The sequence below is a fragment of the Colletotrichum jinshuiense genome, chromosome 1 (genome assembly GCF_051148585.1).
Source record: "Colletotrichum jinshuiense chromosome 1, complete sequence".
Lineage (NCBI taxonomy): Eukaryota > Fungi > Ascomycota > Sordariomycetes > Glomerellales > Glomerellaceae > Colletotrichum > Colletotrichum jinshuiense.
This window is the reverse complement of record NC_139302.1, coordinates 5,783,355-5,811,299: the sequence shown is the minus strand read 5'-3', so window position 1 is coordinate 5,811,299 and position 27,945 is coordinate 5,783,355. Positions and strand designations below refer to the sequence as shown.

The window sequence follows — 27,945 nt, the reverse complement described above, 5'->3', positions numbered from 1 at the left end:
GGTTATTATATTGAAATTAAAAGTTGAGTTTTGAGCACAGAACCCAGGGGAAGGATTTCCGTCAGGATTCATGGGCCGGCAGTGGCGGATCACCCTTCCGTAAAGAACCGACTAAGCGGCCGAGTGTCGTTGGCGCCTTGTATGGAGAAGCTGTTATTTTTGGACCAAACCATAACACGTATTTCCATTGCCAACGCTCAGTCGAGAATTTGTAATATCGATACCATACTTATAACTTCACATGAGAAACTAATACTCATTAGGTCTAAACTTGTTCACGTCTTCAAACGATGCACAAAGGAAATCATTCACCAGTTGGGTGGCAACAACAAGAGCACTAAATCAGTATGAATATCTCATGATTCTCATTCATAGTCGAATAGTGTACAGTCGTGGCCCAAAATAGCAGAAAGGGCAACCGAAACTTCTGATGCCGGCACTACCCCCTGGGTCATGAAGGTAAATCACCTCCAACCAATGCCAATTACAAATGCAAAGTTGTCGTTAAAGCAAGCGGAAAACCCAAATTTTGTCATCCGTCATAAGTCGATAGCTTATACAAAGCCACCTTCACAATCCTCGCCATCGTGCGAGATAGGTATTAGCTGGAAGCGTGAGTGTGGGTATTTACAACTCCTGCTTCTTGGCCTCCTCGGCCTTCTGCTTCGTCTGAGCAGCCTTCTTCTGGGCCGCATCGGCACCAAGACCAACCTGGTTAGCAACCCAGTTCCAGGTGCCCTTAGCATTCTCTGCGATCTTAGCGAAGAGAGTTTCGGAAGGGGTCGAAGTACCGTACTTGAAGTACGTGTACTGCTTGCGAGCGTAGGCACGCAGCTCGTCGACGGTGGAACCCTGGGGCACGGGGACGCCGTAGCTGTCAAGGTAGGACTTGAGCTCACTCTCGCTCCAAGTATCAAAGGCACTGGACTTGGCAGAGTCGGTGGCTTGAGACAGATAGCTGGTCACTGAAGCGTACGATGAGCCACCGGCGGAGGAGGCAGAGCTGTAGGCAGACTGAGCAGCGCTAAAGAGCTCATCGCGGGTGGCATCCTTCTTCTCGGCAGCCTTCTTGGCAGCAGCGTCACTGCTAGAAGAGAGATACTTCTTGAGGTTCTCGGTGGTGTAGTCATCAAAGGTCCAGGCACTCCAGCCGCTAGCAGCCTTATGCTGGTGCTTACGGACAAGGGCGCGGAGCTCATCAGTCTTGGATCCCTGAGGGACCGGGACGCCACGAGAGTCAAGGTAGCCCTTGAGACGGCTCTCAGACCAAGTACCAACAGCCGCGTTGAAGGCGTCCGAAGCGGCGTTGGAGACACTGTCGGTAGCCTGGGCAGCAGCCTGGTTGACGTTGGAGGTGGCAGCACCGAAGGCGCTGGCAGCCTTGCCGGAGACGTTGTCATTGAGGAAGTCGGCGCGGTGCTTGCGGATCAGAGCCTTGAGCTCGTTGGTCTTGGTACCTTGGGGAACTGCTTGAAATTAGCGATAGTCTTTGGGTTTAAAGAGACTAAACTCACCAGGAATTCCATTCTTGTCGGCGAACTCTTTGAGCTGGGAGTCACTCCAAGCATCGATGACCATGTCGGTCAAGGTGGCGTAGGCCTTTTGGGCGCTGGCGGATGCACTGGCAGCCTGCTCTTGGGCCTTGAGGGAGGCGAGGCGAGAGTTACGACGAACAGATGCGATCAGCTTGTCACGCTGGAAGACGGTTAGCACAGTTTCCAAAACAAAAGCGTCGGGGTTCCTTACGCCAGTGACCTGGGGGGCGGGGAAGCCGTGGGTGTCAAGCCATTCCTTGAGATCGGACTCTGCATGTCATTAGTCGCTGTAATAATGGGTAGGCAGCAGATTGTGAACATACCGGACCAGGTCTCGTACAGCCAATTGCCAGGGTAGGAGGCGGTCTCGCCAGCCTTCTGGGCAACAGTCTCGTAGCTGGCGCGAGCCTTTTGGAGGATGCTATCACGAGTGCGGGGTTGGGGAACTAAAGATGTCAGCGGGAAAAGCTCAGAAGCTTGGGCAGTGTGGAAGTACCAGGAATTCCGTGCTTGTCGCAGAAGGCCTTGAGCTGGCTATCAGTCCAGCTATCCAAGATCCAATCCTTGACGTTGAGATAGGCATTCTGAGCCTGGTCACCCGTCTCGTACCAAGAGCTCTGAACTTGGGAGACCAAAGACTCCTTGTTTGCCTTGGCGGCGCCCTCGGTCTCATGTCCCTTGGCCTTCAGGTACTTCTGAAGACGGTCGGTATCCCACGAGTTGTAGGGAGAGACGACATAGTCGTTCCAGTTGTTCTCAATGAGTTTCTCGAGATCCTTGCGGTCGGCGGGGGTAGGGTAGGGGACATCATGGTCGGAGAGCCAACGCTCAAGCTCCGTCTCGTGCCACTTGTTGTAGGCTACGGGGAAGATGCGGTCAGTACACGGTTTAACATAAGCTCCAAAGGGTGATGTCATACCGGCCTTGGAGAACCAAGTGTTCGCGATGGCGCCCTGGGCGGCCAAAGCCGTCAGGACGGCGGGGAAGAAACGCATGGTGGTGGTTTGTAGTCAGTCTTCCAATGGAGAGCCAGGAAGGGGGTATCACGAAAACAAAGGCTAGGAAGAGCTGAGTAGAAGAAAACCACGTTGTTGATGTGAGGAGAAGGAGGCAGAAGGGGAGGTTTTTGGGGACGAGGTTACCAAGGGGGCAGGCAGGTGGGTTTTGTTGTGTTGGCGCCTTGACGACCAGGTGCGGGACAAAAAGAGGGTTGAGGACAGGGAGAAGCGGTTGCCCAAGGATGATCCAACTCACGTCAGGAATCCATCACGTCACTGGGAGTGTGCGTTTGTGGGAAATTGTGGCTGCATTTGATGTATCTGGCAGCTGGCCTTGGTTGTTCGCACGTAAGGTAGGTACATGCGTACTTTGCCTCTTGCCTCTTGCCTGGTCTGCTCAGACTTACCTACCACGTACGTACCTACAATAACTAACCTGCACAAAATACCGGCCAGTTGTACCTTCCCAACTTGTCGAAGCTCAGGGCGGGTGGGAGGTAGGAAGGTGCTTGGGTGCTTGGTTCTCTGTCCTCTACCCTGGGGGTGACGAGGTGCTCCCTCATCAGATCGCACCTAGAGCTACTTTGTCCTCCTCCCGCTTTACCATCTGTGGCCGGCGGCACTAGCAGCAGAGACATACATAAAAATCACTACTACAAAAGGCGGCTAGGGGGGGGCAGGCAACCGTAGCTGGCTGGGGCAACTATGGCAAAGCTTTGCGGCTGGTCACGTCAATTCAATGCAATGACACGGGCCAGGGTAGGCCATATGCTGCGATGATCTGCTGAAAAGGCGATGCGGAAGCTCAAGACGCAGCCATTCACAGAGCTCCAACGAGCTCATTTCTTCCGTGCATGACGTAGCTTCCCCCTGTCAGTGGGCGACTTTGTTACCGACGCGGCAGGTTGCGGTACGTACCCGGCCACGACGTGCATAGTGCTGAATATTAAGGTTGCAGGTCAGTTTTGAGCCTGGGCGGTGAAACTATGGCTAGATGAGAAATATGGGGGAGACAGAAGAGCAGTTTATGCTATCAGACGTTTGATGGTTAAATTGTTTGGGTAGAGCGAGGGGGACGATAATACAAATCACACACCGGCCAAATAGCTTCAGAACTCTCAAATAATGGGTAAAGCTCTTTCCCCCGCCAGCTTCAGCACCGTCCATCACAGACAGACGGTACCACCACCCCTCCTTCCCTTCCGTGGTTCGTGCGTCATTCTTAGCTCGCGGGAAGCTGCGAGAGCTCTGTCTCACTGTGGCGCCAGGACCAAATGCTCCGGTGATGTCATTCTGATCTAACTCGTCCATTTGAAGAGGAAAAAAATCAGCCACTCTCCGCACCGCCACCGGCCCGCCATCGCGATCCTTGGCCTGGCTTTTTGATGGGACGGATGGGGCCGGGATTGTGGGGTAAGGTACACCTGTGGATTGCTGCCAGCTGCCCGGTCAGTGCACTTTCCAGACCTCAGACTCACATGCTTTCACCGAGACGGCCCAGTACAGTCCTCACCCCCCAGGCATGGCCCCAGCCCAAGCCGAAAGGGGTCCAGACCAGTCCATCATTCGTCATTAACCAACCCCAGCTCCTTGCAAGCCGGCCAAGATGATCGTTTCTCAGGAGCAGTTGAGCGACGGGGCCAAGGATCAGGCCAGCCAGAGAGCAAAGGTGGACTGGAACCGGGTGCTGTTTCCAGGCTGCTTCTAATGCATACTCTCCTGTGCTGTGTTCTTTAGAAAACTCGGAATAAGGGGGCCAAGGAAAGACGATAGGCGTACCACTCGGTTCTGTCTTGTAAACCATACTTCCCAGAAGCATGCGCTATACCGCAATGCCGGACGGCGCGGCATGACTGATATCGATGCTGGCATAGAGCCACACGTGTACGTGTTTCGTCATAAGAGCCGAATGGTCCGTTTTCCAAAAGTTTAAGTCGCGATTAGAGTCCCTGACACGGCATGTGGTTCTGCTTATAGCTCGGACTAGGCGGCGACGCCACGAACCACCTTTGCATGCCATTGCATAACATGAACCCATCAAGAACTCCGGGCTGCATTTTAAGAAAGCTTTGTTCCAACTAGATTAGGTTTTGTACAAGCCGCGATACAGCCCAGATCCCAGCCCCTTCCCGCCGTTGTGACTCCAAACCGCTCCGCTCCTGGACCGCACTCGTTCCATACAAAAATGTGCCAAATGTTGCCCGCATAATCGAATAAAGTGTACATTTTACATCCTCAAAATCACTACGGCCTCGAAGCCGGACCCCGAAGCCGGGCCCCGAGCTGGAACCCGACGTCTTCCCAACGGCTCTGAACGGCCAATCCCACATTGACAAGCAAGCTCTTAGTCAACAACGCCGGTGGGGGTGTTGCAGAGGATGCCCTGGTCAAGCTGTATCATTCTTCCGTTAGCAAACCCGTCGTGATACATATATACGCAAGGAATGGGAAGGCTTACAATGGGCAAGACGCAGCATCGCGCACGCTGTCCAATGGCGGAGCAGATGGAGCTGAACTCGTCGGGCGTGGTAGGCGGCTCGGGAGGGTTGCCGCAGTCGAGGTCCGCGACGCCGAGGACGTCCGTCGCGCAGCACTGCGAGGTGGCGTAGAGCCCGGAGCAAGGGACGTAGACGGCCTGGCGCTCCTCGAGGGGGGCCGAGAGAGCGACGCCGGCGAAGAGGGCGGCGATGACGATGGAGTACTGCATCTTGATGACTTGTACGGGAGGGAGGTTAAGTTGTTGAGTTGTCGGTTGTTGGAATAGTGATGGAGTGTGAAAGATGATGGTGAAGCTTGAAAGACTGATGCTCTGTTGTTGTTGGTAATGATGAGCTGATGAGGAGGGGAATAGGAGAGCAGAGTATCGGCGCTGAGATGCGCCCCTTATATAGATGTCCAGACTCAGCAGACTCGTCCTAGAAAGCGACGTTGTCTTGGTCGTCGTCACAGGCCTCCCGTGTCCATGACGATGTTCTTGCCAGCCCGGCGGCCTCGCTTGCCTCGAGAACAATACGCCCTCTCGCGACGCCTCACATCCACCTTTATCCCCTCCACAAAAATCCTTGGTCAGGGTGACATCGTGATAGAACCGGGCGGCCTAGATGTGACCAGATATACCCCCCCGCAACCGTGGAGTGACGAGGGCAGCTTTGTCGATCTCGTGTTCAACGGGCCTCGATAACCTGAGGAGCTCAGGGGTCAGCCGCGCCCAGTCCCAAGCCATCCCACCCATGCCGTCACGTAGAAACTTGAAATATTCTAATCGGAATCGGTACCTGAATCTACAATGCCACTTCCCATGGTTGCCACACAAAACAGCTCGTACCGGCTCGAGGCCGCTTAGCCGCGAGGCTGGCAAGCAAACAACCGACTTCTTCGGCATCATAGGCCATCGTCGCCCACACACCAACGAAGAAAGGGGGGAGCCAGTGTTAGCGTCCGGACAGAGGTGAGCGAGATGAATTCATAGGAGGAATGCTGATGGCAGGTCGTCGACTAGATACCGCCGGACAGGGATGGATAGACAAACAACCCCCCGGCCTTGGTGAGGAAGGATCGACACCGTCGTCAACATAGCCTTGGGGGCAATGTGAGGTGGGAGGGTCGGGGTGACCGAACTCAGGCACAAACTAGCATTCCCCTCACACCACCCATCATGATTCGAGGTTAGAATTGTCCGAACACTAGTCTGACACTGAGCCAATGCAGACCTGCGCGTTGCGTGGGCGTGTATTGTCAATGGGTCTGAACTCCTCCAGACAACGGGGCACGATCAGGAAAGCCACCGCCTGTCTTGGCTTTCCCCTCCACGCAGATTTCCTCAAAGCCAATGTCTCATGAAAAGGGCCGCCTGAGCTGATCACCAGCAACATCAGCCGGCCCGCTGTGCGACGCGACGCAGGCCCTCCTGACGACATCCTATCGGACAAGTCCTGGTCCTCGGACAGATCATGACAGGTGACAAGATATCGGTACCAGTTCTCGACGCTGTTTGGTCGAGAGGGCATGAGGGGGCGCAAATTGGGCTGACGACAGTGGCAGAAGCCCTATGCGATGTCAACCTCTCGTTCTCTACGGCCCGGCAAGACAAGACAAGCCATGACAAGCCATGACAAGCCGTGACAAGAGGCGCCCAGCCCTTCCACTATCCATCTCCGTTCCAGAACAGAAAAGAACAGCAATGCACTGGCCCAATCTAGGCATGGCTGTAAAATTCGGCCGACCCGGCCGTACCATACACTCAGTCGACCAAACCCAGAAACGGACTCCCTACCCCCTGCTCTCCCAGCTTCAGGTTTGGAGACGGGAGGGGAAACTCGCAATACGTCAGGCACCGCGCCGTCCTCGTTCCAAAAGTGGCCAAGTTCGGGCCATTCCCAGAACTCGGTACCAGAGCTCTCTCAGAATCCCATCGCCGGTTCCCCGCCAGAACAGGATTTTTGGGGGGGTAGGCAGAAATCGAACACTCGGAAGAGAAACAACCCTGGGAGGCACATGAATAAGCGAGCTACGCATTCACATTGCCCAACACCGATCGTCGCCCGCATCCTGGGGTTGCAGTGGCAAAATGGCATCGGGTATTTTCCATGTGCCTCAATCAGCCAGGGGGGAGGGCCCGGGGGGTGGAAAGGAAAGGGAACTCTTGGCTTGGGTCAAAACGTGCGCGCGACGACTCTCTGGTTGTCCTGCGTCTCGACGCCGCAGCCGAGTTGCCGTCATGGCAGAGCAAGCCCCCCAGGACTGACTTCGGGGTGACAATGATGCAGTCTTGACCTGTCACACGCAGATAAACCGGGGACGTAAAAAAAAAAACCCCCCAGGCCCCAGCCAAACAGTCATGAACCAAACAAAACAGCCAATTCGAGCAGAAAGACACACATCCAAACCCGCCTCGACAAGTCGTTGGTCCGCGGCTACGGAGGCGACGGCGCAGGAGGAAAGCGGGGGTATATGTGCCGTTCCCCTGCATCTTAAATGCCGGCAGCCCATTCATTCCCCCCCCTCCCCGTTCCTAGTAGAGGTCTGCCCTCCATGACAGGTCTTCTGGAAGGGCTGACAAGGAAACGAGGCGTCATACCCAGTGTCTTTTCGTTAAACCCTGGCCATTGGGGGAGGAAACTCGGTGACAACCGAGCTGGCCGACGATCCCCTCTTCGTGTCCAACGGCATTGAAGTTGTGGCTGGGCGGCCCTTTCGAAGAAGATCGGCGACGCCACGATGCGGGCTTGCTCTGCTTGCACTGCTGCACTGTCCCTTGGACAGCTGGCGATGATTTGCCCATCACCGCCGTTTACGTGTTTAGCATACGCGGTTGCTAAGAATAGAAGTAAAGAAAACGATGGCGACGATTCTTTTGACCATCGGCGGCCCTTCCGTGTAAGACGCGGGGAGGGGATGTTGAGAATAGGAATTAGATGACATGCAGTAGACGCGATTGGAACGTTCATCTCTTTCTCAGCTGCGTTGCGAGGACATGCATGATTATGACGATCTGCTCGGGGAAATTAGCCACGGCATATCTCCAGCCACTCGCTGCCGTGAAGTCGGAAAGTAGGACGGGCGGGGGTCAGATGGGGCCGGCCGCGAATGGGCCGCCGCCAGTGTACTCGAGATAGATCGGGGGCCGAGATGTCTCGACTGTAGGGGCTTTAACGTCGCATCTGCATGAGAACCACGTGAGGACCAGCCGCAGAAGGGGGGAGAATTTTTTTAATTTAAAAAAAGGAAGGGGGAAAAAAAAGGTAAGCTTCTTACTCTGCTTAAGGGTGGCCGCCGCAATCGCGTCATCGCTTGCCCTGGCCTGTGTGGTCCGAACTCTCGGTAACGGTAGGTAACGTCAATATGTCAGCCTCAACTTGCTGCCATCAACATGAGACTTTGACACTCGAAAAGGAAAAAAGGGATTCCCGTCCCATGCTGAGCGAGCCTGCATACGACATTTCTGGACATGAATGTGCATATCGAGGCAGGACAACACTCGCCCCCCCGCTACAGGTCGCCCGATGTCATCCGCAGGCCGTCTTTCATCAACGTCCCTTCACAGCAATTCCTCGTCACCGATTTACCAATCGTCTCGACACCCAAGAGGAAGCCATGAGAGTAAGCCGAGCAGGAGAGAAAGCCACACACGAGGCGCTAGTGGGCATGACTTCCACGTTGAGGCCCCTTGTCCTTGGAATCGCCTCGAAGCGACCCCAAAACAAGCAGGGATCAACCGTCCGAATCAAGGTTCCACGGTTCCAATTATCAAAGGTCACATCCTAAGCGCCGCCATTTGATACTTCAGGAACGGCCGGGGAGCCAAAAGGTTATACAACGCCACATAATATAGTGTGTACAGCTCAGAGTGACGCCCGGCCCCTTGGCCGCCATCATCCTCTTTCCCTTATCATTAAGGCGTGTTAGTTGCCGTTCATCCAAAGTTGGAGTTTTACACAGGCTGTACATCGGGACGGGGATGAATGGTAGGTACGTAACGGCTCGATTTCTGCCTCTTGGGATGCATTTGTGCAAACCCTGCGAGTGTTAGTTAGATCGGTCTACTCTGGCTTCCCACATATGATCGTCTTCAGCTCGGCAAGGTCTCATCTGCTGCAGCGCGGAATGCCGGCATCCTAAGAGAGTGCCTGACAGCTCGCCGATCGCCTCGTTAAATTGAGGTACTAAACGTGCGTGTCGTTTTCACCTTGCGCCTCAAGCGCTGATCTTTGAAATCTGTTATCATCTTCAGAGGCACCTTACCATCCGCTTGCGCAACATATGGAGAGAATGAAGCCTGTTTGTTTGCCTTCATGCAAGTTGCCACTTGGCAGGAGGCCTCGCTTCTGCATCCAGACATGGAAATCACAACTTGCACCCGGGAAGAGTTGATATGCATCACACATCGAGGTCGTTTGTTAGGATCTCGCCAACCCCGCCTTCCATTCCTATAGGGCCGCTTGAATGTCCGTGGTAATCGTACAATGTTGTCTATCGCATTCGAGTCCTCTATGCATTCCCATTCCCGCCAGAAGCAATAACCCCGGATACCCAGCGGCATCACCCGACACCTGAATGGATTAAGCGTAGAAGTTGACCGTCTGGAATGAGTCAGCACATGTAAACACCAAAGACTGGCAGGCGTAGCACTTACGTCCTTCTTCTTCGCCTGCACTTCGGCAATGGCGTCAACGTAGTGCTCGTGGCTAATCTTGTTCTTGCCCATCCGCAGCGCAATCATACCAGCCTCCACGCAGACGGCCTTGAGCATGGCACCACCAAACTCGTCCGTACTGCGGGCCAACTCACCCCAGTTGACGGCGGGGTCGACCTTCATCTTGCGAGAGTGGATCTTGAGAATCTGGGCTCGGGCCTCCTCGTTTGGCAGGGGGAACTCGATCTTTCGGTCGAGACGACCTGAACGGAGCAGGGCGGGATCCAACACATCAACTCTGTTCGTGGCGGCCAACACCTTGATGCGGTCGTCCGAGGCAAAACCGTCAAGCTGGTTCAGAAGCTCAAGCATAGTTCGCTGCACTTCTCTGTCACCGCTCTTCTCGCTGTCGAAACGCTTCGTGCCGACGGCGTCCAACTCGTCGATAAAGATGATCGCGGGGGCCTTTTCCTTGGCGAGAGCGAAGCAGTCACGCACAAGCTTGGCACCGTCACCTATGAACATCTGCACCAGCTGGGGACCAGCAAGCTTGAGGAAGGTGGCGTCGGTTTGTGCTGCACAGGCTCGAGCCAGAAGCGTCTTTCCGGTTCCTGGTGGGCCGTACATCAGAGCACCTGTGGATGGTCAGTACCTCGCTCTGGCAAATCATCATACAAAAACATACCCTTCGGCGCCTTGATGCCAATCTTCTTGAAACGCTCCGCCTCCTTCATGGGCCAGACAATGGCCTCGACCAGCTCCTCGATCTGCTTGTCCAGACCACCAACATCTGTGTACTTCTCCGTCGGCTTCTCATCAACCTCCATGGCCTTGACTCTGCTGTCATATTCGGCGGGAAGAGTGTCCAGGATGAGGTACGAGTCCTTGTTGACACCGATGAGGTCGCCAGGCTTCAGAGTCGTGGGGTCGACCAAACCGATCAGTGGGAGGAAGATGGTTTGTCTCGTAGATGTCTTGATGACTGCGGACTTGCCCACGCGGGTAGCGTCCAGATCGATGTTGGCACCCTCCTCCAACGATTCGGCAGTGGGGTCAAGGTCGAGAAGTTCGACGACGTTGCCGACAAGGTAGGGTAATTGCCTGGCAGGTGGAGCAGTCAGTCACTCATTTCGTCATCACTGGCCGGATGGAGGGGCATACCGGTTGTTCGCGATCTTGTCGAGGTTCTCCTTGATCTTCTCCCCCATAGTGGCCTTCTCGTGCGTCAGCCGTTGCAGCTCGCTGCGCATGATTCTGGAGTCGTTCTCGAGGAGCCGTTTGCGGGTTTGGATGTCCTGGGTGCTGAGGTTCAGAATCTCGTCGTCGAGGACGTCCTCCTCCTCCTCCGCATCCTTCATGTCGGCGTCGGCATCGCCGGACGACTTCTTGTTGCCCTTGTCCTTGTCGCCCTCGTCTCTCTTGTCGTTCTTGTCCTGACGATCGAGGTCGTCGAGCTCTTCAAGGGTCGACATGGTGGCGGGGTGTGAGACTGGAGGGTATTAAAGGGAAATAATCGACAAGGATACAATTCGTCGTTTCTTTCGTCAATGTGTGGGGGCGGGATGGCGATGGTATGGGTGGGTGCCGGTTTTCGTCGTGGGTTGTGATGAAGCGGAAAGGGACAGCTTCGGAGCTGCGTAGACGAGGTACGGGTAGTGAGGCTCGAGCTGGACCTCAAGGCAAGCAACAGTCGCGCGTAATCAGCCTGGTGGTGCCCTGTGCGCCCGGTGGGTGGCCAGGCCGGGAGAGCGCTAGGAGGAAAGTCCGACCGGATCCGGCTACAGTGCCGATCTCCGAGATGGACAGCCCGCCACACTGTGCCCTAATACTGCGAGCAGCGAACCACGGGGAAACCAGTCACTCATGAGCCGGTTGTTTCGCCGTCTTTCAGCGGTTCTGATGGGATTCTGATAACTCAATTAAGCCGTTCTGCACAAGGCTGCGAAACGAAGCTTCTACAATCGTTTCTCTGTCATTTCTACCAAAGACAACCTGGCCTATCTAACGAGACAGAAGACAATAGCCAGACCAGAGATGCCTCTCATTTCTCGGACCGATTAAAAGGGTATATGATGTGCACCACAATCATTAAGCCATGCACGCCTCTGTCATCTTACAGCATAACGCTCGAGCCTCTCATCATCAAATCATTCATCGTCGAGAATCCGGCTGGCTACCGATCCAATAATCGGAACCTCGAATCTGTATTCTGTCAGTGGGCGCCCCTAGCAACGGGTCCATTCCTAGCCCAACATACCTGTCCAGTGTGTCTGCGTCTTGGTATGCCTTTAGCGCCAACCAGATAATCACAAACACGTCCCCGATGAAGAAGAACCAGCTCAAGAACCTGGACCACGAAAGGAACACCAAGTGGAAGATCATGACGGCTGTGAAAAGCAGTGCCGACTGCCATGCATGAAACCTGCCTCTGTGTCAGCGGTCTGGGCCATTCATACTAGGCAATGCGGGGGATCGTGGGAGACATTGTCTGGAACAGCGCCGTCTTGCCGACGCCCGGAGCCCGCGCGTTTCCCAACGTCCCTCAGTGATGCAACTCCTACGTACCTCACATAGTCACTGTTTCGCTCCCCAATTAACAGCAGTATCGCGCCCAGTGGCGGAAGAGCCAAGTATGCCAAAGCAGCCTCGTAGTCCAGCCTAATGCCCAGGCTCGTGTCGAACTCGCTCACGCCCTCCCGGTGCGCATCCGCCGTGGGATAGGACCCGGGCAGATTCGGTTGCCATCCACGCTGGGGTTGCGGGTGCTGCAGAGGCGGCGGCGACGGTTGGCCGTACGGCGAAAACGGTCTTCGGATGTCGTTCGAGGCGCGGGGTGAGCCGAGGGGAGGGGAGAGAACTCGTTCGCGCTCGGGCGGGGAGGACTGGTAGGGAGCAAAGTCCATGGCGGCGATGGAGTCCCTCTGGACAGTTTCGTGTCGTTCGGCAAGTTGGTGCTGGGTAAAACGGAATGAGTGTCGCGAGTTCGACGGATCGTGACAGCTTGGTTAATTGTGCTACCGATACAAATGGTGAGCTTCTCGGGGGAGAAGAGGTGTTGAGTCGAGGCCGAAGGACAAATGGAGGTACGTCAGCTGGTCGTTGACAGCTCAGAAACGCGCAAGCAATGGCATCGCCCGGGTACTGCGTAAAAGGTACCGCAGGAACAGCGCCTGGGGCGCCCCAAGCTTGATTAGGGGTCTTTTTCCGGACCGACGGCGCGTTCATGCAGGTCACCCGCAGCGCTCACGTTAGTGGCTCCCGCCCCGCATTTCGCCGGCGCAGCCAGGTCTGGGGGCCACCCTTCAGCAGTAACACCTTCGCTCCGAGTTGGCTACACAGTTACGGATGGCCCAGTTGCCCATTGGTTTACATAATATGGTATGGTAGGTCAGAAAGTGTAGTCTTACTCTTGAACCGGAAGCTCTCTCATGTTCGATCTTCAGCAACACGTACCCGATCGATCGCCTACTATGTAGGGGAACGCTCTGAACTGGTACCGCTTGAGTGTCACAATTAGAGTTGACGAGGTTCATCCTTGTCGAACGCTTCGACAAATCTGTCCCGCTTTCCCTCAGAGAAATTATGCTCACGTATCGAGACCAACTTGTGGGAATCCTTACAGCCCGCGCATCCCCCGGGGTGACAACTTGTGCCGACTGCAAGCTGTTTGTGAGGTTTTGGTTACCATGACGCTCCTCAGTCTTAAACCTAGGGATGAGCTGTGAAGAGGAAGGAAACGTGACCATAAGCAACTTCTCAGGCCAGGTAGAGCAAACGGACCAAGGCAACAGTCTGGAAATAGATGCCGCACGTCCAACATCGTCGGCCGTGGGTCAAGTAAGTCTAGATGGCAGTCACCTCAACGGCTCTTCAACCCGTATACATGCCTTGAATAAATAAGCTCTATAGTAGAGATCCGTATCCCGTGATAATACAGACTTGTACAGCACTATCATACACCTCCGCCATTCTTTACTCGCTCTTCTTCTCCCCCTCGGGCCCCTTTGCCTCGTCCTCAAGCTGCGTCTTGCGTCCCTCCAACGCCAACCACAAGCTCTTGCTTCCGCCCTCGAGAGCGGTGGTAAGACCCAGACCGGCGCTCTGGAGCAGATGCACGAGCTGCGCCCGGAGTCCGTCAAGGCCGCCTTCGATGCCACCAACCCACTTGACGCCCTCGACGTCAAACACATCGCCCTCGATTCGTCCGCCGACGAGCAGCAGCTTCTGCAGCGCGCTCTGGCACAGCGGCTCGTAGTAGCCCGGGTTCTTCTTTCGCGTGGGCGCCGGGAAGTTGGGCGGGCTCGGCGCCAGGACCTTGAGGGCGGCGGCGAGGTGCGCCGGCGACACGGCGGGGAAGACCAGCGCGGCCGTCGGGCCGCAGAGGAGCGGCGAGATCTGGGCGTAGGCCGAGTCGGCGGGGGCCTCGAAGTTCTTCATGGCCTCGTACGCGGCCATGCTCAGGTCGTGGACCAGGGGGCCCTTGGTGCCCGTCTGCGTGCCGGCGGCGGCCTTGGCGACCTCGGGGTCGTAGAACTCGGCCAGCTTCAGCGCGACGTTGAACATGCGCGTGCGCAGGACCTGGAGGTTCACGTCGCGGTCGGCGACCTTGGAGCCCTCGGGCGTGGCGGCGGCTAGCGCGGCATTGAGCTCGCGGCGGACGGCGGACCACTCGTCGGCTGTGAGGTTGCTGTGCTGGAAGAAGAGGATCAGGGGCGTCGTGCGCAGGAGGGAGGTGTAGGTTCGGATGAGCTGGGACTTGCGCGTCTCGGAGGGGCGAGCGGAGGGGGGCTTCGTCGCGGGGACGTAGTCGGCCGGCAGGCGGAGGGCCGAGTGGCTCGAGGCGGCAGCGGGCGCTGCGAGGTACGTGGTCGAGGTGCTAAAGTATCGTGTGATGGGAGTGGAGGGGATCGCCAGCCTGCGCAAGGCGCGCGCGGCCTGTTGTGGTAACCGAGGTGGCATTCTAAGGCATGTTGTCAGCTACATCGCACTCGAAGATGAGTGATCTGGGGGGCCCATACTTGTCTACTGAGCAGGAGATGTCTGTCCTGCGGCGTGATGGGGTGCACCTGACGATGGAAAAAGTTGATGGAGCTCCCAAGCTTCAATTGCCCATCGGACAAATTTCATGTGGCCCGTGCACGCCCATCATGGCGGTCGAGTCTGATTGGCCAATCACACAAGAGCATTTGATGATCCTCCAGGCTCAGAGCAAAGACATGAATGGCATTTCGTCTCTCATAACGCATCGAGGGTATCTTACAATGTCACACCAATCCTAGTACCAAGCCAATCTCAACCAATGTACGGGGCCATCGCACCCGAAATCCCGCCCATGTCCAACGTGTTCGCGAGCTCGGCCATAAGCCATAAATGATACCCTATTCATCCCACTCCATTGACGTGGTGAGTGGGTGCATTCATAGCAGTCTACAAAAGTGACCAGCAAGCAAGCCCGCCCCAATCGTACTTCACTTCTTACCGTCTAAAAGGCTCGACTGTATCTCCTTGATGAACTCACGCGCGCTGGGGGTAGTTATGAACGCGCCGACCGCCACAAAGGCCTTGGCGTCTTCCTTCGTCATGTACCTCACGACGTCGAATGCGCTCAAAGGCACCATGAAGTTGCAGAACCGCTCCGGTGTCACGGGTCCTATCTGCAACAAGTTGCCAAAAATCTGGTCACACTTCCGGTAGAACCTGTCGATGTCCTCCTTGGCTATGCCGCTGTGCGTGAGCCAGGCTTTCTCCATTGCGCGGTATTCCTCCTGCGTGTGGGTCGCGCAGATGTTGTGATGCCTCGCCATCTGAGGACTGAGGAGCTTGACCGAGTTGAAGGGGTGCTTCTGGCCATACTTCTTGACGCGGTCGACCCAGAGGGCGACGAGACGAAGGGTCTCCGAGCCAGGGGACAGTATCTGGTTCTGCTCGCTCAGTTTGTTTTTGACGACGACGTCGTAGGTCCGCCGATCCATCCAGATGTTCTTGTATAGCTCGCATTCGTCTGCATCGTTGGTAACTCCGATGGCGAACTCATGAGAGTATGGGTTGGGATTATGAACGAGGTAGAGTCGGTGCACATCCTGGTCGCGGATCTTCTTCGCATTATCCTCGAAGATGGAATTCGTTAGCGCTAGGACAAGGCGGGCATTTGCGTTCCATTTGTCTTCCTTTAGCTTCGCCACCTGCCATAAGCCCTGGAGCCTGGGCAGGTGCTTTGCGAAGTACTCTTTCATGCCCTTGACCCAGGCGAATGCCACTAAGTCACGGCAGGTAATGAGGCCCTCCTGACCGCGAGGGGACCAGTGGGGCGGCATGTCTCGGAGAACACGGGAGGAGACGCAGGATGCATGACGGGTCTTTATGAACACGTCAAATGGAAGGATGCGCTCCTCGAAGCCGAACTTCTCGCCGAGGAGATCGATTATGAAGATGTCGTCGGGCTTCGAACCCTTGAGACGGCAGTTGAGTACGGGATGCGGCCAGAACATGGGGTCTTTGCCCTTTGCCACTTGGATGCGAAAGCCTTCGCGGTAGATGTCGCTTGAAAGCACAGCGATACTTTTGGCGTTGCGGATGAAGACTTTTGTCTCGATAATCATGTCGCAGTGGGCTGCCAATGTTAGCTGTTGGGGAACGGTACCGGTACCGGGGATAATCCAAGAGACTTACGGCCAATGATCTGGTCGATGATGTGCTGAAGATGATAATACAGGTTATCGCCGCTGTCCCAAGCCAAAATTTTGCGAGACTCGGCCTTCGGTTTCTTCTTCGGGAGCGTGTTGTTGCCAGCAGGGAAGACTGGCTGACCGACCCAGTGTCCAGCATCATACGCCGCAGGGGAGACAGCAGAGCGTGGAACGCCAGTACGGTCGATTTTATTCATCCAGGGGCCCTTGAGCTCAACATCCACCGATTCGGCAGCAAATCCAGAGTAGGTTTCCTTCATATACTTGATCGCAACCTCTTTGAGGATGAATACGGCGCGAAAGAAGTGCTTGCGGCGCTGGCAGTCGTAGAAATGCTTTGTCCAGTCCGCTTTTCGGCACTCCTCGGAGCAGTACACGCGCCGGAGGTGATGGAACCAGCTGACGTAGCAACCCGTGCAATAGAGCAACTTTCTGTTGGGAGAGTCACGGTCCTTGCCGCGTTGGAGGCCGCAGTGGGTGCACTTGTTGCAACCGAGCGCGTCCTCCACGTTGCTGCCGCAAACCTGATCCCGCCGGCCCTTGATATCGGCGTCGGAGTCCCGTTTGCCGCGGTGAGCCCAGCGAGCGTACCTGAGCCAGGCATGCTTATTAATGTAAGCCTCACCGGGGCAAGGGGCAGATCCATCAGTTACTGTGCACTCGTGGCCAGGAGTGGTAGTGCGGGCGTTAGGATCGATGGGGACGAGCTGAGATATGGCGAGCTGGCCGAGAAGCTGGGTAAACGAGCAGCGGATCGAGAGGTCGGATCGCTCCCAGAGAGAGAAGGCGAAGCGAGTCATCCACCAGTAGTCGTGGGCGTGGGCATCGTCCGTCTTGGAAAGGATGTCCTCGAGTGAGGAGTTGGCATAAGGCCAGAGGGCGAGGACGATGCGGCGGTCATGAGCGGCGGCGCTTTCTGGGTCCTTGAAGCCCCAGTCATCCTCCTCAGGAGTAGGAAGAGCCGCGAAGAGTCGATCGACGGGATTACCGGGCATGCGATCGTAACGGTCGGCACGATCGAGATAAGACGGCAGACCATCTTGGAAGAGGAAATAGTCGAGCTCGCGGAGGCCTTTTCGACAGTCATCTGTCAACTTGTTGGGGTCTCCCTTTCGCTTGGATGAGGATTAGCGACAAGCCAGATGAGATAAGGGCCAAGAAAGAGGATCAATACCGAGTAGCCAGACACATTGAGAAGGCTCAAGAGGTGTTTTCGATCGGTTGAAGGGAAGAAGGAACGCTTCGGGGATGCATATAGACCCTGAGCGGCCATGTCGGCGTCTCTCAAGCGACACTCGAGATCGGATTCGGCGATGAAGAAGAAGGCAAACAAGGCAAAGAGATAAGTAAAAGGGCGAAGGAAGGCGCGAGCGGCGCGAAGAATCGCGGGGAAGATGACAGTGGCTTTGTTGATGAGGAAAATGCCAGGACAAAAAAGGATCAGTCCGATGGGCTGGGTGCTGGTGGTTTGTGGTGGAGAGGAGGAAGGTGGCTGATCCTCTTCACCCAGGTCTGAGGTGTGGGTAGGTGACTGAAGTGAATTTGGATCCATTGTGAGTTTGGTTTGCTTTTGTTCTGCTGATTGCTGATGAATAGCCAGTTGCACCCCTTGTGTGGGTGGTGAGAAATTACAGACAACTTCTGAACCTCATTTCTTTGTGGATTGGAGGAAGATAGAAGTAGAAGTCAAGATGAGGTTAGATATATATCACTGCACCGGAAATTTTATTGTTTTGAGCGTCGCGTGGGATCCCAAGTCAAGAGAGGACATCCGGAACTCTAGGCAAGTGAGACGTGACGCCGGTAACCGCAAGTGAATAGACTGCCTAGTGAACAAAACAGTTCGGGGAAATTCCCGAGATATTTCAGCGCATATATGTATCTAAGCACGCTACAAAAATAGTTTGCCTGATTCACTTATCTTGTGGTAGTACTCGAAAGATGGACGAAGAAGACGGGAGGCAAAGAGTCTGCCTGCCACAAACACAAAAGCCGGCGCCTTTTGGCGTACCAGCATCCCAGGTACACGATAGAACATGCCACTTCTCAAGGACAGTCACAAAATGAACCCAAGTGCCGGGTGGAGGAATCCATATAAACCTCACATCCCGAGTAGCTAACAAACGTCAATAAAAATGAAGCCCTGTCTAGTAAAGTTTGGCCAATTCCGTTCAGAAGCATATCACGCTGAAACAAAGAACCCAGCTGTGTCCCATATAATTCGACGCATCTCGTTTTTGCAGGTCAGTGTTCCCTAAGTTCATCTACGCCCGGAGCTCTCGGCTGACTGGGCCACCAATGTGCGTGGCAGCGTCCAACACCCTCGTAGACATGGGCATCAGGCCGGCTGTGTTCCTCTCCACCATGAGCAGCAGACCATTTCTTGGCTTCCATTTCAGAGACTTCGAGGTCAAGAAGGATGGAGATTCTACAGTCCGTCCAAGGTCGGTGTCGGTCAAACCATAACATCCAGGCTCTATTTTGAGCCCTGGGGGGCATTTCCTTCCATACCATATACCCCTGGATGTAAGCTTGATGATAGGTGCTGAGAATGACCTCGGCCACCTTGATGACATTGGCTGGGCTCCAACTCCAAGGGTAGCTCTCCTCGGCTTGTCTTCGTCTCCAAGCCTCCGCGCGCATCAAGAACCGAAGAATCAGCTCTGAGGGTTGAAGGAATTGCCAGTCATAATCATGAAATCTCATCTCAAAGTGAAGCTGTTGCTGGTCTCGCAACCCAATGACATTGTTAATTCTCGTCAACTCCTCAAATTTCCTAGAAGCAGTATGTAAGTCGTACTCAGAACATAAACTCCCTCTCAGAGCTTCTTTCTCGCCAATGAAAAGATGCAGACAGTCGCTCAGGGCTCGCATTATTGGGGGGGAGGTGGCGAACGAAACAAACGTGTGGGGTTCGAAATCTCCATGCCTCCGGCGTGTGTCGAGAGAAGTATCCTTTGTCCAAGTGACGGATTTGAAGGCTTCTAGGAGCTGCTTCAACAAATCGCAGTCTCTACCGATGTCGGTGGCCACCAGAATCTTCCGAGTCTCCAAGTCGGGGCTTGCGGTAGCATATCGGCAAGCATCACTCTGACATTCGGGAAAACCACACCAACGCCAACAAGGGTCAGGAACCTTGCCACCCTGTGCCTCGATATTACGGTTCCGATATTTCGCTTGAACTTTCCATCTGCGAATCATGTATTGGTAGTTCTTCTCACCATGTTTGTTATATCCTAGGCTTGGGACTTGGGACCTCTGTATGCCTGCTCCAGGAAGATTGCCGGTTACTTGGTTGACGACCGAGGGAGAGGAGGCAATGAGGGTGGATTGGATTTTCCGGAATCCTGAAGCACCAATGATGTGTACTTTCTCACCGTCCCCCAAATACTTTCTCTTCCCGTCGCTGAAGTCTTCGGCCAGGAAACGCTCTAGAGCACTTAGGACGGGTTCCTGTGGTGGGGGGGCTACAGAGCTGGACTTTTTGGTACTTTGCTCTGATCGTGTGTTGGTATAGTTGCTCTTCGTTGAGGGTGAATCAGGAATATGCTCTCCGTCGTGTGATATCTTTGATGAGCCACGGGAGCAAGCTGTAGAGGCATCCGGTTGTGATTCGATGTCGAATGAGGCCTCCGAATCCTCAATGATTGACCAATTTCCGGAATCAGGAGAAACCGGTTCGTTTACAGGGGGGATTAGGTGGTCATGGTGATTTCTTTCATCAGAAACTTGGGAAAGATAGGAGGAAACATGTTCGTCATCATCAAGTCTCATGATTCGCGAAGTAGTCATCCAGCAAGAAGCGCGCCGTATATGTGGGATGTGTTGCCGTCGGCACTTGGAAAGTGAGAAGACGAACGACAGATGGAGGTGAAAATTGGTTCATGGGCGCATTGCACGTGGGAATATAAGCTGCCGTTCCTTTACGAGTCTTTGAAACAGAGACTTTGAGTTTTCTTTTAGCTACCTGCAATGTTTAGATCCTTTCAAAAGCACAGATGCGTATATTCTTTGTATTGGAACATATAGGAATAAGTCTCAGGCTCAGAACTTAAAAACATGACGGAGAGCTGATGGAATTCTTTTAAAAAGCTTTGCCACGAACAAAGCACATTGTGCTAAACAATCAAGCTTGTGGGTCAAGAACCAAGTAACACTTATATGTCAAAATATGACAGTATTGAGAAAGTAGCATTGTTCCATAGATTTCACAGGCAAAAATATGTGACGGCAGAACTTTGAATTCAAAGCGAAGGAAACTGATACAAATCATGGTAAAAAGAACATGCACAAAGACAGCACCAGCCGTTTACAAGCGGGTCTCTTTAGACCACAAAACCTGACAGACCGTCAGATGAGCTTTGATGCGTCTAATCAAGGTCCGCATCGACAATTTTAATCCAACCATCATTTTCATCTCCAGTTTGGCCATCGCTCAATTCCCTAGCATTATCTGACACAGAACCTTGGTTTTTGGAAGGTACGTGGCCATCAGAGGCAATATTGGGGGGTTTCCGAATGACCTCCTGAGTCAAGTTTTCCACATGACGGCCCCGAGCTTCATATTCAGCAATCAGCTGCTTTACACGGCCATTTTCCTTTGGTACAGTGTGTTGAACAGGCAACTTACCATCTGCAAAACGAGCGTGGACATCCGAGGAGCCAAAAGTGGCATTGCGGGCAGGCCCAGGGTCAGCAGGCTTCGACTTCGGCTTCGACTTAGGCTTCGACTTCTTTCCCGAAGAAGGAGAAAAGTTGGGTGGGGCGTCGGACGGCTTGTTATCTTCTAGCTGTTGAAAGACATGTTCAGCGAACGCAGTAGCTGCAGAGCAGCGTTTTCCATGGGTGGCCATCTTGGAGATGTCGTTGAGGGTATTTGGGATCGTAGAAGAGCCACAAGGAACTAAATCAGCCGCGTGAAGTTTTGATACAACAGGCTAGGAAATATTAAGGGAAGGAGTTTGTTTGTTGTCGGTATTTCAACAGCCTCTGACTTTGAGATCATGAGTGCATATATATAAAAGTTCCAAAATCCCTGAACAGTGATGGTTGATCCGCCTCAGTACCTCTGTCTGGGTTGCATTAACTGGCACGAACCTTTTGTGTTTAATAGCAGTGCTGTTTGAGCGTAACCTATTACTACTAGTACATTGGTTCTGAGGTTTCAGAGAGGAAGAAAAATTGATGTTGTCATATTTTTGTTGACTACAGGTCGATTCTGTTTATCGAAGATGGTAGTACATCGTCTTCGTTTTCACCGTCTGCCCACTGATAATCGTCACCTTCTTCACCACGACCAGCCAATGATTCCGTCTCAGAAACTCGCAAATCCTCAAGCGACCGTCTCTCATCCCAATTCCCGGAAGTTCTAGTCAACTGCCATTTCTTGTATATCAAAAAACTAGCAGCACCAGACATTAAGACATTCGTCCACGACAGAAAGAGAAATGGTCGCCCCAAACTAGCATTCATACTCTGCCCCCCTGGAAACTCTTTCTCAACTGTATTCAGGTAATTAATAAATTCCCTCGAGCACCAAAGGTCATAGGCAGCCGGAACCAAGAAGAATACGAAAGCTTTCGAGTAAGCCCAAAGACGCATGCGGTCCCAGGCGTGCTCGTTGAGAGCTTCGATTTCTTCGTTTGTTCCTTTCGGTTGGGCGCAAAACATCCTCTGCCACTGCCAACGGCAAGAACACTTCATGCGATGAGGTGAATTCTTGATGCAGAACTCGCCCCACAAGGCAGCCAGACCATAGAACAAAGAGAGCATGTACCACATGAAGCGTCCCCAGCCAATTTTGAGTATATATCTCGTCGCATAGGTAGCCCGGAGGGCATCAAAGAAGTAGTTACTACACTTCTCATGTCCAATTTTGCCGTCGAATGGTATGCAATCATATATGGAAGTAGGCATCTTCATATCCTGGGCAGCTTGGCGCATATATGCGACAGGGTCGAACGATCGGCGCGGCCCGACGTAGGAGACGCCACCAAGGTGGACGTACCACCCGTTTTGGATGTGCGCAGGACAGGAGGGACACTCCCAGCCAAACGCGTTGGGAAACCAGTAGAAGTTGAACATCATAACTGGTCCATCAGTGCCATGGAGGCTCTCAAGTGGGATACCACGATACTATGGGATGCTTTGTCAGTCGTGCGACAGCTAACAGAAAAAGAAGGTCGGTAAGGGGTTGACCTACCGACACCATTGATAGATCGGTCATGGCAACACCGAGAGTCGTTGGGCTATGCCGGTTTGGGAATAGGAATGTACCCGGAAGCATAAGGAATGTCGTGATTACAATTGGCAGAATTACGAGCCATCTGCTGGCTAGGAGTAACAGCCTAGCTGATGTCGCCGGTCGTCGTAGCCAGCGGCCTGCCATGGCGATGTAGGCAGATTGGATAGACAGATCTGAGTAGATGATTTCGGAAAAGGGCATAAATTTGTTCATTCACATGGAGGTATGTGATTCAATGATGCCTAGTTCTAAGGGCCCCCGCGCTGATAATATCATGAGGTGTGGCGTCAAGAGAATGAGCCCCTAGTTCCACCCAGCCACCACAAGTCTTCGGCGCTAATGCATCTGCCCTGAAGCGCACCGGCTCATCGGTTTAGGGGGGGCTGAACAGTGCAAGCCATCGTCGTTGGGCGTATTTCGAAAGGCTGGGAGCTTGTTGTGGGTAGATGAAACTAAGAACAAGGCAGAAAAGAGCGATAGTAATATTATGCTGAAAACCTGAATAAACCTAAATATACATAGATGTTGAAAACATGTTTTAAAACTGCCTTACAAGTCAATGGCGCTGCTAGGGCGAGCCAGATTTGCCCTCCAATGATGCTTATTGATTGGGTCCTTTTGGTATATGTTGACCTCAAAAAATCTGTTATGTTGGTCGCATCTGAAATTCTTGTAGCTGAAATTCATAGTGTTAGGTAAATGTCCAGTTTTATATCGTGACCTTGGAAAAGGAAAGACATTGCATACGAATTAAGCTTTTGGAAGTTTTCTTGAATAAGATATTCCTCAGATACTTCCACACAAAGCTCCTGATGACCAGAGAGACAAACAAAATACCGTTTGCTTTCCAAAGGTCCGAAGTTGACTTGGCGTACAAGCTGAACAGCATAAGCGAGGACCCAGCCATTCGTCTCGTCGATGGAATGACTAGTCTGTGAAGCTGCTTTTGTGGACTCAGCCCAACGCATGAATGTAGAAAACTTCATTTCATGATCAAGTCGTTGAGACTTGTACGGCTTGATAGCCTCACAGCAGAAAAGGGCAGACATAATGTGACTATTCAAGTATTGTTGATGCAAGTATTGTTTGCTCCTTAAACCCCCAGTCTCTCATATTAGTATACTATTTATACTTGGCCAGATAATGGAAAAGCTATTATCGGTTCGGCTCCGAATATTGAGAAGCACGGAATGGAGGAATCCTGATTGGTATCATATATCAGATGAGGCCTACAACATATAGAGTTTAGAGGCACAGAATAATGATGCAAGACGACAGGTATTGAGTTGAAGCGTAACACCCCAAACATTAAACAACCAATCAGAAAAGGTGAGGGGTTTCGATTTACAAGGTTAATATAACGGCTATTTTGAGCTGCCGATGATATATAACTGGCTCGTCTTCTCAAATTCGTCGCTGTTCTTGATATCTTTCTCTCACGGCCGGCACATGTGGTGCTAAGCCACTCGCTCCTTTGAAAGGGTTTACCGCTGACCGTTTCACTCGTTCCGAAAGTTTGAGTTATTGGCCATTGGATCTTTGCTCTTGCCATTACATCTTCCAGCAGGCCTACCATTGCTTGTCTTTCATTTGGTAGTCCTTTTACATTTCTAGTTTAAACCCACAGGGCTCTACCGGTCAAGATTTTGATCATCACTTATCCTTCTTCGAGACTGTTGATCCCACGTGGGTAAAGACCGGAAGTGGCGGGCCTCTTAGTGACTATGACTGGAGTCTTAGGTCAATTTTACTTCCGCCTGCTGGCCAGGAGCATGGGGAGCAGATCGATAATGAGCCAAAATTTTCCGAACACGATGGGAATGATATCCCAAATCTGTCCTTACTACACCACGAAAAAGACCATGGGCATGTCAACCAGCAAGGTCCCGAACTGAACGCCACCACCGAGAGACCTGACGACACAAGGGCAGGTGCACTGCGATGCCCGAAATGCGGACGTGTTTACACAAAGCGATATCATTTGAAGTATGTTTCCTACGTTTCATGCATGATAGCGTTGTATTAATCCATAACTGCAGTCGGTGTGCTTTGAAACATTCCCAGCCATTCAGATGTGATATGGGCGACTGTACCGGGGCCTTTTATTTTCGAAAAGACCTCAGGCGTCACTATAGGTCCAAACATTCGGAGCTATTCCCGGGTGCATCGCGGTACTTTTGTCCATATGAAGGTTGCAAGTACTCCGAAGAAAGAGGTAACGGCTTCTCAAGGAAAGACAATTATGAGAGGCATGTTCGAAGTCAGCACCGTGGCCAGCAAGGGATGCTTAGTTAGCCAGCTTTTTTATGGGCATCTGTACATATTGCTCAATACAACTGCCATGCCATGCAACTTTCAATACCAATATGGAGTGTTTACTGCTCACACGCAACTAGTATTACAATCGAACACGGACGACAACCAAGTCCAAGCCGGAGGCACCAACAAAGTTCCAGGCCTCCAACTACCAGTTTTGCGGCCCAGCCCCCAATACCGGAGTCTTTGAACGCGGGATGGCTGTTTCAACGAGCTGTAAATGGTCAGCCTTATTTAAAAATATAAAAATAAAAACAAGCAAGGTCGGGAAACTCGTAAGGTTTTTTTGGGTTGTGGCTTACGCTAGTAACTGCACCACAGGATGTTAGTCGCGATTATTCGTTCCCTTTTGTCTTAGCCGTCAGCCTAGGCGCTCAGCTGCATCCAACCGACCCCATGTCACAAGCCTTCCAAGAAATTCGCGATAAAGAAATAGCGTGCGGCTGAGGAAGAGAGGGATTGCCGGGGAATTTGAAGCCGAAGTCGCACCTCTTGGAATGCTAGCTAGCCTTAATAATGTCTCTGTGCCCCCGCTCCATCAAGCTGTGTGTCGTCTGCTACTCTTAAACTTTCATTTCACCAACTACTGTCACTTATTCAGGAAGAAGGAGCCGCCAAGCAGGGCATTTTGAAGCGGCTGTCTCGCAATGGGCTACAGTGACACCTTGGAAATGGACCTCTGGGTCCCAGGGAACCTGACCTGGGAGCAGCTCAACTTCACGAACAACTGCACTGCATGGGGGCAATGGCTGGGTGCAATGCTCCAGCCGGACTCATGGGACCCTAAACATACCCGAGGCATGAGTGTTGAGTTATCAATGAATCTATTTTCTACAGCCATGCCCGATGGATACCGAACCACATTCGCTGAAGTGGCCAAGTGGTTTGCATACAACGTGTACCACACACCGTACCCCGAAGATTCACCTCAGCCAACATACTGGCTTTTCAGCTCTAATTTTAACGAAACTGTTGTCTACGGTCCAAAGGAAGTCTGCCAGGCAGAGTTCTGTAAAGCGGTAGGGTATACAGGGAACCAGGATCTTTGTGGAATCGGAGTAAGTGGTGTGTGGGATGATGACTAGAACTTAACAGTAAAAGCTAACAATGCGTAGGTTGTAGTCTCCTACTACCTGGAGGCAATTCTCGCGACGACATACCTCGTCGCCTTCACTATTCACCAAGTGCGCCGACACTTCAACAAGAACATCTACGAGAAACCTGGACCAAAGCAAAAACAAGGGACCGGGGGCCGCATTCTTGATTCGTTCCGTGGGTCCCTGGACATGTTCCTCAGCGGTGCTATGTTGATATCAGTGGCAATGTTGGGGGCCTCTGTTTACTCTAGCGCCACAAACGTCAAGGAAAGGTCGGAAACAAACCCTGATCTGCCATCGGCAGATGCGATTTACGAAATGGCTCTGGCTCTGATTGCGTCCAACTTCTCGGTATTCCCGGTCATGTTGCTTTATGCATTGGCTAAGCATGATGGCCATCGAAAGTGGCTGCATCGTTCAGTTCTCTTTCTTCTATGGGGACTCAGTGTTACTGTGGTGTACCTCGCGCCTCGTGCTGAGATCGACTACTCGCTACGCAAGAGTGGTCGCCAGAACTTTGATTGCGATCAGCGAGGTTCGCAGTACTGGCAATTCGTCAAGGCCACGCAATTCCTAATTATAGGGCTGCCAGTATTGTGGCTAATTTTGACTGTCTTCGTCACGACTGGATTCAAGCTTCCTGGAGTGGTTGAACAGCCTTGGGTAAAGAGATGGAGATCCATCTGGCGGCTTCTGGTCGCTTGGATCAATCTCTTAATTATGTGGGGAATTCTGGGTTACTTTACCCATTTCCGACAGAAGATCATCGATGCAGCTGGTGGCCTGGATAAGAATGACAAGTGGACGTTTGGGCAGGTCCTTGCTCTCGCAGCGTGGGTGCCGATTATAGCTGAGTTGTTCTACATCTTGATTTGTAAGTTGATTCTCCTTTTGAGAATACTCATTTCTTGAGTTTAGCTACTAACCATCTTTGTTAGTCGGATTAGAAGATGGCTTATCAGGCCACATGCCTGCTGATTACCAGGCGAAACATATAATCCCAACCGACCCCAATATGGGAGTTCCTCTTCTCGACACAGTCTACGACATGAAACATCCCTCAACCATGTCGATAGCGACAACTATATCTACTCCGGTGACTTCGGCCCAGGCCCAGCCATCAACAATGTGGCAGAACCCTGGGTATCAACCGATCCACATGCAACAACCTCATATTCAGCATCATCAGACATGGGATGGGTACTACAATACGGGATGGTAGCCATCTTGGTAATGACTCGAAATGTTAGGAATGATGAGACTAAGGATGTGAAACTTTTACTATTAGCATTGGGTTTGGACGGCGCTGACTCATTTTCGTGTATCATTGTGTGAACCCAAGCCTAATTCGAAGAAGCAAGAATTAGAGAACGAAGGATTCACCAAATCAAATCAACTGTTCAATTTTGCACATGGCATCCTCCGGAGTTGAAGACTTCATCTGTGGCGCATAAAGTAATTGGGCGGAATACCGATGCTACCAAAATACTCAAAATTGTCTAGCATCTCTGGAAAATGGAAAAGAAAGGGATGTTGATCCCTGTTGTTTATACCGAGTTAGGCCAAACAATAGCAGCCTACCACTTCCGCACGGGCCGTAACTGCGTCCGCAATTCAGAGACAAGACGGAGTTGTTCTTGAGCATCATGTTATTCAAGATCAATGGCGTCTAATGGCTTTGAATCGACCATATAAATCGGCCGTGGACAACAAAGGTGAATAGCAATAACCTGTAGTGTTTGGATGGCTATTCCAAAGTTTGTATTCAAGTTCTAGATGCAGAAATAAATGTACTACAGTGTTTGGCTAGAAACGTGTGCTGAAGATTGCAGCCCCCTTCCCCAGTGTATCCAACATTTCGTGCAAGTGTAAGAAGAAATGCGCGCCCATTTACCCTCTGTTTGTTGCACTGACACTCAATCTGCCTGCCGCTTTGA

The 27,945-nt window shown here is 52.6% G+C and overlaps 8 protein-coding genes across 8 annotated transcripts; 1 reads left to right on the top strand and 7 right to left on the bottom strand.

Moving 5' to 3' along the window:
• Positions 1 to 627: 627 nt before the first annotated feature.
• On the bottom strand, positions 628 to 2,530 carry EsH8_I_001510 (Ish1 domain-containing protein; the record flags this gene model as incomplete). Its single annotated transcript, XM_083268923.1, has 6 exons — positions 628 to 1,466; positions 1,515 to 1,695; positions 1,747 to 1,805; positions 1,859 to 1,981; positions 2,032 to 2,394; positions 2,455 to 2,530. 6 exons carry the CDS (start codon positions 2,528 to 2,530, stop codon positions 628 to 630), a joined length of 1,641 nt encoding a protein of 546 aa, XP_083119361.1.
• Positions 2,531 to 4,877: 2,347 nt separating this feature from the next.
• On the bottom strand, positions 4,878 to 5,240 carry EsH8_I_001509 (Cerato-ulmin hydrophobin family; the record flags this gene model as incomplete). The annotated part of the gene is made up of 2 exons (XM_083268922.1): positions 4,878 to 4,925; positions 4,992 to 5,240. The coding sequence occupies 2 exons, from the start codon at positions 5,238 to 5,240 to the stop codon at positions 4,878 to 4,880; spliced, it is 297 nt and encodes a 98-aa protein (XP_083119360.1).
• Positions 5,241 to 9,591: 4,351 nt separating this feature from the next.
• On the bottom strand, positions 9,592 to 11,137 carry EsH8_I_001508 (uncharacterized protein; the record flags this gene model as incomplete). The annotated part of the gene is made up of 4 exons (XM_083268921.1): positions 9,592 to 9,612; positions 9,666 to 10,300; positions 10,351 to 10,766; positions 10,827 to 11,137. 4 exons carry the CDS (start codon positions 11,135 to 11,137, stop codon positions 9,592 to 9,594), a joined length of 1,383 nt encoding a protein of 460 aa, XP_083119359.1.
• A 675-nt stretch (positions 11,138 to 11,812) lies between these two features.
• EsH8_I_001507 (DUF4870 domain-containing protein) lies at positions 11,813 to 12,568 on the bottom strand (the record flags this gene model as incomplete). Its single annotated transcript, XM_083268920.1, has 3 exons — positions 11,813 to 11,867; positions 11,923 to 12,087; positions 12,231 to 12,568. The coding sequence occupies 3 exons, from the start codon at positions 12,566 to 12,568 to the stop codon at positions 11,813 to 11,815; spliced, it is 558 nt and encodes a 185-aa protein (XP_083119358.1).
• Positions 12,569 to 13,637: 1,069 nt separating this feature from the next.
• On the bottom strand, positions 13,638 to 14,624 carry EsH8_I_001506 (mitochondrial 54S ribosomal protein uL10m; the record flags this gene model as incomplete). The annotated part of the gene is made up of 1 exon (XM_083268919.1): positions 13,638 to 14,624. One exon carries the CDS (start codon positions 14,622 to 14,624, stop codon positions 13,638 to 13,640), a length of 987 nt encoding a protein of 328 aa, XP_083119357.1.
• A 509-nt stretch (positions 14,625 to 15,133) lies between these two features.
• On the bottom strand, positions 15,134 to 17,903 carry EsH8_I_001505 (zinc finger MYND domain-containing protein; the record flags this gene model as incomplete). Its single annotated transcript, XM_083268918.1, has 3 exons — positions 15,134 to 16,275; positions 16,335 to 17,466; positions 17,526 to 17,903. The coding sequence occupies 3 exons, from the start codon at positions 17,901 to 17,903 to the stop codon at positions 15,134 to 15,136; spliced, it is 2,652 nt and encodes an 883-aa protein (XP_083119356.1).
• A 3,653-nt stretch (positions 17,904 to 21,556) lies between these two features.
• Positions 21,557 to 22,577, bottom strand: EsH8_I_001504 (uncharacterized protein; the record flags this gene model as incomplete). Its single annotated transcript, XM_083268917.1, has 2 exons — positions 21,557 to 22,486; positions 22,554 to 22,577. The coding sequence occupies 2 exons, from the start codon at positions 22,575 to 22,577 to the stop codon at positions 21,557 to 21,559; spliced, it is 954 nt and encodes a 317-aa protein (XP_083119355.1).
• Positions 22,578 to 25,558: 2,981 nt separating this feature from the next.
• On the top strand, positions 25,559 to 27,230 carry EsH8_I_001503 (uncharacterized protein; the record flags this gene model as incomplete). Its single annotated transcript, XM_083268916.1, has 3 exons — positions 25,559 to 25,969; positions 26,027 to 26,882; positions 26,947 to 27,230. The coding sequence occupies 3 exons, from the start codon at positions 25,559 to 25,561 to the stop codon at positions 27,228 to 27,230; spliced, it is 1,551 nt and encodes a 516-aa protein (XP_083119354.1).
• Positions 27,231 to 27,945: the final 715 nt, after the last annotated feature.